This window comes from Tachysurus vachellii, chromosome 26 (assembly GCF_030014155.1).
Source record: "Tachysurus vachellii isolate PV-2020 chromosome 26, HZAU_Pvac_v1, whole genome shotgun sequence".
Classification (NCBI taxonomy): Eukaryota; Metazoa; Chordata; class Actinopteri; order Siluriformes; family Bagridae; genus Tachysurus; species Tachysurus vachellii.
This window is the reverse complement of record NC_083485.1, coordinates 14,099,155-14,109,349: the sequence shown is the minus strand read 5'-3', so window position 1 is coordinate 14,109,349 and position 10,195 is coordinate 14,099,155. Positions and strand designations below refer to the sequence as shown.

Here is a 10,195-nt window from a genome sequence, read left to right as displayed (position 1 = left end):
CACTGAAACTATCAGACACAGAAGCCACGCCCACTACACTGAGACTGACTGGCACTGAGGACACGCCTACTTTAGGAACAGTATTCACAACTCATTGATTAAAAATGACAGGAACTTAGAGAGACCTCGGTTATTTCACTGAGACTGACATGAACATAATACATGTTCTGTCTGTTCTGTAGGAAAAGAAGCCACACCTCCTTTATCCATACTGGCCACGCCCACTTGAATGAAATTTACAGTTGATTCAGTTTGAGTTATTACGCTGGGGCAGACATGCTACTGGGAAGCAGATATGCTTATTAATTGACCTTTCGCAAGCACCCTAAAGCCCGGTGCGGGTTTCCCTGCACACGAACGCTATCATATGTTTAGCAAATGTCACCGTGGCGCAGCGGCGGTTGCTGTTAATGCCAGCTGCCTGGTGTACGGTGGGGGTGTTGTTGGTGGTAGTGGCGATGGCGGCTTTGCCATCTGCAGAGGAGGGGAACCCGCCCCCTGAGCAAGCCTGTTAACATGCAAATAAAGTAATTAAAATTCATGCCATGCTGTTCGCAAAAACACGTAAAGTACACGGCGGTAACGTCGTACCGTCTCAACATCTCATTTCTCTTTTTAGATTTTTTTCTAGCAACTCACGTCCAACTCACGATGCTCTCCTGTCTAAAATCCAGTTCCCCAAAAGGAAAGTGATGCACCGCTGAAAGACCCGTCACTGGCCCACAGTATGTTTCTCAATAAGCTGTCAACGCTACTGGCTAGCTCATTCATTAGCTAAAGTAGGTGTTGCTTATTCGGTTAGCACCGCGCGCTAGGCCTGTTGATGAGGATGAATTCATTAACATTTGCTGGCACCTGTTCTCCGGGTTTAGGATGGTTTTCTTAATTGATTACAGCAGGTCACATAGAGGTGTGTGTGTGTGTGTGTGTGTGTGTGTGTGTGTGTACACCACAGATACTGGGAGCCATTAAAGTAGAAACTGTGAGTGTCATTTTGGCTTGGTCTGGCTAATTATCCCGTGTTGAACAGAGCAAATCAGTTTGGAACGGCGTGGAACCCATTTTCCACTCTGGCATGTGCATTCAGTGAGAGAAAGAGAGAGAAAGAGAGAGAGGGGGACAGAGAGAGAGAGAGAGAGAGAGAGAGAGAGAGAGAGAGAGAGAGAGAGAGAGAGAGAGAGAGAGAGAGAGAGAGAGAGAGAGAGAGAGAGAGAGAGAGAGAGAGAGAGAGAGAGAGAGAGAGAGAGAGAGAGAGAGAGAGAGAGAGGGACAGAGAGAGTGAGAGAGAGAGAGCTAGAGAGAGAGAGAGAGAGAGAGAGAGAGAGAGAGAGAGAGAGAAAGAGAGAGGGACAGAGAGAGTGAGAGAGAGAGAGGGATAGAGAGAGAGAGAGAGAGAGAGAGAGAGAGAGAGAAAGAAAGAGAGAGGGGGGAAGAGAGGGGGGGGGGGAGAGAGGGGGAAGAAAGAGGGGGGAGAGAGGGGGGGAAGAGAGAGGGGGGGAGGGGGAGAGAGGGGGTAGAGAGAGGTGGGAGGGGGGAGAGAGGGGGACAGAGAGAGAGTGAGAGAGAGGGGGGGAGAGAGGGGTGGGAGAGAGAGAGATATATATATATAGAGAGAGAGGGGGGGGGGGAGGGGGAGAGAGAGAGGGGGAGAGAGAGAGAGAGAGAGAGAGAGAGAGAGGGGGGGGGGAGAGAGGGGTGGGAGATATATATATATATATATATATATATAGAGAGAGAGAGAGAGAGAGAGAGAGAGAGAGAGAGAGAGAGAGAGAGAGAGAGATAGAGCGAGAGGGAGAGAGAGAGAGCGAGAGGGAGAGAGAGAGAGAGAGAGAGAGAGAGAGAGAGAGAGAGAGAGAGAGAGAGAGCGAGCGAGAGGGAGAGAGAGAGAGAGAGAGAGAGAGAGCGAGAGGGAGAGAGAGAGAGAGAGAGAGAGAGAGAGAGAGAGAGGGGGACAAAGATGGACAGTGGAATTACTTTTGGAATTTGAACGTAGCTTTACTTTAAGTTATTTCCGTCTCAGTGTCCAAAGCACTTCCCCACTTATTTTACCTATTTATTTATTTATTTATTTATTTATTTATTTATTTATTGAAGGGTTTATCGTTCAATTCCATTGCCCACTCTGTTACTCGACTGCCTCTGATCGTGTCCGTGCGAGCTAACCAATGATGACTGCTGTCAAAACACTCTTCGAGTTCATTCATCATCCTCCAGCGCGAAAAACACGTCTCGTCCTCGTTCGCGGCGCAAACATAAACGCCACGACGCCGACGCATAAAACCTGCCTTTACAGTGCGATATGAAACGTCTACGGCTTAATTCAACAGCCGAAAGGATCAAAGGCGTGTTACGGGAGCAAAAGACTCGGGAGAAGTTTCTGTCTGAAACCTGAGGCTCGTCTTTGAAAGCCGGTGTCTGCCGTGACATCAATTCTGACAGCGAGATTTAATAGAATATATTCTCAAACGTACGCCTGCTTATGACGTGTTATGAATACAGGAAGCGTTACTCTATTATTATAATAATACCGTTTATTGGAAAAAGCAAATTGGGTGCCAATAATTAAGGTTAGATGAAAGAACACTGTAATCACTGTGACCTGGAATATTTTCCATTAACAACACACCACATCATGGTTTATTCCTCTAACTATACATCAGCATTGTGCTTAAAATATTACAAGATTTATTTATTTAATCGATAAAATATGCATCTATTTATAGGTATCTTAATGTTGTGGAACATCCATAAAACGTACATCGTAGCAGCTACAGTATAGACAGTCGTATAAAGCAAAAAGCAAAATAAATAAATAAATAAATAAATCCAAAGCACAACAAGGCGCTTTTACTTTGAACCACGTCGACTTTCAGCACTTTTCATCATCCAGTTAGCGGTAAACCCACCTGAGAGTTCACGTCCCTGCAATCGCTATTGTCAACCAGATTTGACACGGCAAATGTGTGTGTGTGTGTGTGTGTGTGTGTGTGTGTGTGTGTGTGTGTTTTATACCTGAAGGTCTCTTTTTTTCCCTTTTCCTCTGAACGAGTGGCTTATTTCATACCGGCTGGAAAATTACCTTTGGTCTCTCCGGACCACAACTCTATCAGTGTCCCTGCTTACAGAAAGCCTCACTGAGGCCTGAACTTTGTTTCCGACTTGAGTACTTGTTAGAAGTCACACCACACCATCACCCAAGAAAAATATTTATTTTTATCGCTTGTGATCTGAAAGTCTCTTTTTCTTTTTGTCTTTCATGCTCACGTCCTTGATGCCTGTATATATCCTCTGTTTCAGACCGGATATCCCTTATTTCGTGTCTTGTTTTCGGATTAATAACACAATGACTGATTCCTGAGACGTAACGGAATCTCTACATCACACGCGGTGCTTAACTTGATAGTTACTGCTTTCAAGCCGAGATCAATAACGGGATGTATGTGAGCGAGGGCATGAGGACGCCTCGGCTGATGAATGTGGAGGGAGTTTAGTGTGAGACGTGAGCTGAATCTTTACAGGACCGACGCCTCTGTTTAAGGCCATAATCATGCTGTGTCTGTGCTTATGTGAGTGTGTGTGTGAGTGTGTGTGAGTGTGTGTGAGTGTGTGAACTTATTGCACTTAGTCAGTTCAAAAAAGGTGGAATGTTGGACTTGATTTGCACTTGAACTACCCATGTGAGCCTCTAACTACCCATGTGAGCCTCTAACTACAAATGTGACCCTTTAACTACCCATGTTAGCATCTAACTACCCATGTGAGCCTCTAACTACCCATGTGAGCCTCTAACTACAAATGTGACCCTTTAACTACCCATTTGAGCCTCTAACTACCCATGTGAGCCTCTAACTACAAATGTTACCCTTTAACTACCCATGTTAGCATCTAACTACCCATGTGAGCCTCTAACTACCCATGTGAGCCTCTAACTACAAATGTGACCCTTTTACCCATTTGGGCCTCTAACTACCCATGTGAGCCTCTAACTACCCATGTGAGCCTCTAAATACAAATGTGACTTTAACTACCCATGTAAGCCTCTAACTACCCATGTGAGCCTCTAATTACAAATGTGACCCTTTAACTACCCATGTGAGCCTCTAACTACCCATGTGAGCCTCTAACTACCCATGTGAGCCTCTAATTACAAATGTGACCCTTAAACTACCCATGTGAGCCTCTAACTACCCTTGTGAGCCTCTAGCTACAAATGTGACCCTTAAACTACCCATGTGAGCCTCTAACTGTCCATGTTAGGCTCACACTACACATGTGAGCCTCTAACTACCATTGTTGGCCTCTAACTACTAATGTGAGCATCTAACTACCCATTTGAGCATCTAACTAAAAAATGCGCCCCTTTAACTACCCATTTAGGCTCAAACTACCCATGTGAGCCTCTAACTACCCATATGGACCCGTTTGATCTGAACTATCTGCACCTAAGCCCATGTGAAGCGTGCTGTAGAAAATCGGACCAATCAGAGTGAAGAAGTCAACAAACAGCACACACACTACAGTATATGGTCCTGGTGCTGGACTGTGTACTAAACGTGCACAAGGTTTGGTCCAGCAGAACCACGTGATCTTCACCTCTTCCTGAACTGCACTCTTCAGTTACGAGAGAACGCTACGACTTCGAGCTTCCCGCCGAACCTGAGCTCGTTAACCGGTCCATTAGTCCGGAAGGGTTTGTCCCATGGTGTGATATAGACTCTCAGCGTCTGATTTAAACCCCCACACCAGACACTCTTTAATAAACGAATGGGAGTTTCGGCTGTTCTGACTCGTCCCGGTGCTGACTGGCGAGAGCGTTTTGAGCGATTATGGATAGAGCCGTTTGTGTCAGCGCAGATGTAGTAGGCCACGTCGTACCGCTCCGCCTCGGCTCTCTCGTCACCTATTTTATAGGAGCAATCCATCTGATTCCATCTATTAACAACCTTTTCCCGTAGGTAGCAAACGATGCGCAAGTGGACAGATTCATTTTCTAGTGAAAAATGAAAATGTTTTCTTTCTTAAACGTGCCCTCACTAAGCATGATGCATGGTCAGGAAAAAAACCCAGCGTGCCCGTGTCATTGTAGCCGTGGTTATGTCTCTGGCATATCAATTTCCCTGATCTCTCTCTCTCTCTCTCTCTCTCTCTCTCTCTCTCTCTCTTTCTCTCTCCAAGAGTATCTAGCTCTGCACTTCAAAATCAAAAGCAGATTCCTACGATACGATAAATCACGGACAGATGTCAGTCGGCCGTCAGGCAGCTAACGTACGTGGCGCTCAGCCGTCCTTGCCGTGCACACGGATGAGAGAGGGCGGGATTCATTTCTCATGCAAATTCATTCACGGCACGCCGTCGACAGACAATGGAAGCCCATTTCCTCTCATAAACGCCGCTTTATCAGCCGCCTCAGACCGAGCGCTCTCAATACCCCCTTTGTGCTCTTCCTCACGCAGAGACGTGCTCAGGGACCCGAGAGCACCACAGAGAGGGAGGCAAAGCGCCCAATATGGCTCTAATCAAAAACCTGCAGCACTCAGATGAAGGAATCCCACTAACTCGATGGACCGACTCCGGTGCGACAGAGAAAAGAAATGAAGGAAGGATTTTTCCAGAAAGAGTGTCACTGATGCCAACGTGCAGGATTGCTGCAAGGGAAAATGTACTTTTATAATAAAATGTTGTCGATCAGCCCAGACATGTTAACATCCATATTTTATTGCAGCGAAGCTACGTTGTTATCGTGTCTACCGAACGCATACGGATCCTTTTTTTGGATTTTGTTGTAACCGTCATTCTTGCACCAGCTTAGAAATTAAAGTTGAAAAAAAAAACAAAAAACAAAAAAACTAAACCGAATAAACAAACACAACATAAACAAAGACAGCCAATGAAAGACAGTCACAGGAGTGACATCACTTGAGACAAACTGCTTTCACACTTGATGAATTTTTCCCTCTTTTCACATCTTTTTACTTACACTGAATCATCCAAAAGTTGAGATGATTCTCTTTGATTCTTTGATGATGCTCTTTTTTTTCCTCCCGACCAATCGGGTCGCAGCTCAGATGGATTGTGAGACAATACAAGTGAGACAAATCCATCATTTGCGAGTGAATAGAAACAAAACAAAAGAAAAAGGCTCCTAAAAATCTACATGAACTGCACTGTTACTACATTTTGGACTGAAATTCAATCTAACATCGAAAAATAAATTAGATTAGTTTCAACAAACTTCATTCATTCAATCATTCATTCATTTTCTACCGCTTATCCGAACTACCTCGGGTCACGGGGAGCCTGTGCCTATCTCAGGCGTCATCGGGCATCAAGGCAGGATACACCCTGGACGGAGTGCCAACCCATCACAGGGCACACACACACACTCATTCACTCACGCAATCACACACTACGGACAATTTTGCAGAGATGCCAATCAACCTACCATGCATGTCTTTGGACCGGGGGAGGAAACCGGAGTACCCGGAGGAAACCCCCGAGGCACGGGGAGAACATGCAAACTCCACACACACAAGGTGGAGGCGGGAATCAAACCCCCAACCCTGGAGGTGTGAGGCGAACGTGCTAACCGCTAAGCCACCGTGTTCCCCTTCAACAAACTTTCGTCTATGTATTAACTGATCTACAGCCAAACGCTGCTAGAAACTCGTTTAACCCTTGTATGTTGATCGTGTCTGTGGGACCTGTATTCATAAACATCAGTAGTTTTGTAAAACTTTGCTTCCTTGTAAATTTGTTGATTTTTTCCACTCATAACTTGATTAAATTTGATTTTCTTTGTTTTATTACATTTTATTAAAAAAAAAAAAAAACAACAACAAAAAACGAGTAGCAATTTAATTAAAAAATGTGATGTAATAAAGGTAAAGGGGGGGCACAGTTGCTTAGTGGTTAGCACGTTCGCCTCACACCTCCAGGGTTGGGGGTTCGATTCCCGCCTCCTCCTTGTGTGTGTGGAGTTTGCATGTTATCCCCGTGCCTCGGGGGTTTTCCTCAGGGTACTCCGGTTTCCTCCCCCGGTCCAAAGACATGCATGGTAGGTTGATTGGCATCTCTGGAAAATTGCCCGTAGTGTGTGATTGCGTGAGTGAACGAGAGTGTGTGTGTGTGTGTGCCCTGTGATGGGTTGGCACTCCGTCCAGGGTGTATCCTGCCTTGATGCCCGATGACGCCTGAGGCACAGGCTCCCCGTGACCCGAGGTAGTTCGGATAAGTGGTAGAAGATGAGTGAGCGAGTGAGTGAGTGAGAGTGAGTGAGAGTGAGTGAGAGTGAGTGAGTGAGTGAGAGTGAGTGAGTGAGTGAGAGTGAGTGAGTGAGTAAAGGTAAAGGGCAAATATTAACCATATATGCTGTTTATATTGCTTGTATGTGGGATGAAGTAAACATCTGTAGAGTATTTTAACATAAAATTTTTGATTGTGTTGAATTAAAAACCCAAAAATGCAGCAGGTTAACAGACCCACGATCACTGGCTGAGTAACAAAAATACGAACAACATACAACATACTTGACGGTAACATTCCCTCGAATGCGGCGTTACATGGTAATGCAAGAGGAACAGCCGTCAGTCATGCTGAAGATTAACAACTCTTCATGTCAAGTAAATCTCCTAATACGGCAACACCGACCTTATAATTCTTGTAATCCGGATAATCCTGAGTCAAAATGAAGGGCAATTCAAGAGTGCATTTAAAGCACATCATTCAATCTGCTTGTATGAGATACATATAGAAATATACATACTGTGTATATATACTGTACACACACTCACTGGCCACTTTATTAGGTACACCTTACTAGTACCGGTGTGGTCTTCTGCTGCTGTAGCCCATCCGCCTCAAGGTTCGACGTGTTGTGTGTTCAGAGATGCTGTTCTACATACCTCGGTTGTAACGAGTGGTTATTTGAGTTACTGTTGCCTTTCTATCAGCTCGAACCAGTCTGGCCATTCTCCTCTGACCTCTGGCATCAACAAGGCATTTGCGCCCACAGAACTGCCCTCACTGGATATTTTCTCTTTTTCCGACCATTCTCTGTAAACCCTAGAGATGGTTGTGTGTGAAAATCCCAGTAGATCAGCAGTTTCTGAAATACTCAGACCAGCCCGTCTGGCACCAACAACCATGCCACGTTCAGAGTCACTTAAATCACCTTTCTTCCCCATTCTGACGCTCGGTTTGAACTGCAGCAGATCGTCTTGACCATGTCTACATGTCTAAATGCATTGAGTTGCTGCCATGTGATTGGCTGATTAGAAATTTGTGTTAACGAGCAGTTGGACAGGTGTACCTAATAAAGTGGCCGGTGAATGTACATATAAATATTCTTTATTTTCAGATAATACACATGCACTCAGCCTTCACACGTTCGTAATTCATTATTCTTTTTCTAGTTAGTCAGTTTAACATGAACACTTTACTTCTTTTCTGTGTTCATCTAATTTAGGAATTTTAAAACTTTCACAGATTCTGAGGTTTATTTTAGACTCCAAAGCCACATTCCAAAGTTTATATCAGACGTTTAATCCGATTTGGAGTCGCTCAGAAGAATTAACGTGTAATCCGTACTAATCGAGACAAAGACAAAACACCATGAACTCCTTTATGTGCTTCGCTTTTTATAAACCTGTGTGTTCTCGTACACACTCGCTGTTCTCTGTAATGCCGGAAACAATCGGCACGCTTATCGCGTCCGATCTCTCCTGAACCTTCAGAAACGTCCGCCGGCTTTACCGCTACTAACCGGGACGTCTGAAAGAGCAACCGAGGGATGAAGACGTACAGTACAGTACTCACCCGCGAGTAGATCACTTCTAGAGAGATGTTCTGAGGAGAAGCGCTCGGAACTGTGGAAGAAAAGAAGACGAAGGTGACGAGACTTGCTTTGGTAAGGAGTTTGATCCTCTTATAACACAGCAGATTTGATGAATTAAACATTTTGTTCATTTAGAATTCCAGTCATTTATTATCACATATGCTACGGCAGCTAGAAAACTAAACTCTAAACCTTAAATCTCTCTTTTATTAAGTTATTAAAACAAAACAAAAGCAAAACAAAACCTCTGACTGTTACAGAGCATCTGACGGCACTGAAGACTCCTTCAATTTGTATACCATCTCGGCGGCTACGTGTTACGACCGAGCCACTGCGATTGAGCCGTTACTATAGAAACGATAGCATAGATCAGACCATATAAAGCACATTCATTCATTCATCTTCTAACGCTTATCCGAACTACCTCGGGTCACGGGGAGCCTGTGCCTATCTCAGGCGTCATCGGGCATCAAGGCAGGATACACCCTGGATGGAGTGCCAACCCATCGCAGGGCACACACACACACACTCTCATACTACGGACAATTTTCCAGAGATGCCAATCAACCTACCATGCATGTCTTTGGACCGGGGGAGGAAACCGGAGTACCCGGAGGAAACCCCCAAGGCACGGGGAGAACATGCAAACTCCACGCACACAAGGTGGAGGCGGGAATCGAACCCCCAACCCTGGAGGTGTGAGGCGAACGTGCTAACCACTAAGCCACCGTGTTCCCTATAAAGCACATTAATATACAAAAATATACAAATAACGATTTGTCTTAAAGGAAAACGGTCAAACTGTTCTGACCAATCAGAATCGAGAGCTCAACTGCGCTATAGAAATAATAAAGATTAGCGTACGTCTTTGTGTGTCGTGACATAATGACATCACATCACCCAGTATGAACTAAAGACTATCCGCGCAGGACGGCAGGCAGGTCGCTCGATAGGCCGAGCCTGTGGAAGATGTTATTGGATTAGCTTTTGGCCCGAGGGAACTTCCTGAAGCGGTACATCGGTAATCAATTAGCAAATAAGGTAGACATTAATACAAATACATTTGTGAGGTTTCCTGTTCTTTGATGCGGTTTAGATTGATCTGTTGACGTCTGTTTACTTTGCGGGCGGCTCGATCCGGAAACGCGGAGCTTATTCGCTCTGAAAGATCGACGAATCGATCGTATTGACTCACTGAACACACAAACACACATAATACAGACATCATGACTTTCATTTTCATTTAAAAAATTATGTTGAAATGATTACAAATTTTTTTTAAAAAGCTCTGCATTGTTTTATTTCCTTAGTTCCTTTAACATTGATATAGAATATGTGAAAATATATAAAAGTTTAGTT

General features: G+C 44.6%; 1 protein-coding gene across 1 annotated transcript in view; it reads right to left on the bottom strand.

The window, feature by feature from the left end:
* Positions 1–10,195, bottom strand: part of dcc (DCC netrin 1 receptor) — a 255,376-nt gene that overhangs the window by 59,566 nt on the left and 185,615 nt on the right. The window contains exon 12 of the mRNA XM_060863587.1: positions 8,818–8,867. Within this exon, the coding sequence (XP_060719570.1) occupies positions 8,818–8,867 (50 nt within the window). The remainder of the gene's footprint in view (positions 1–8,817; positions 8,868–10,195) is intronic.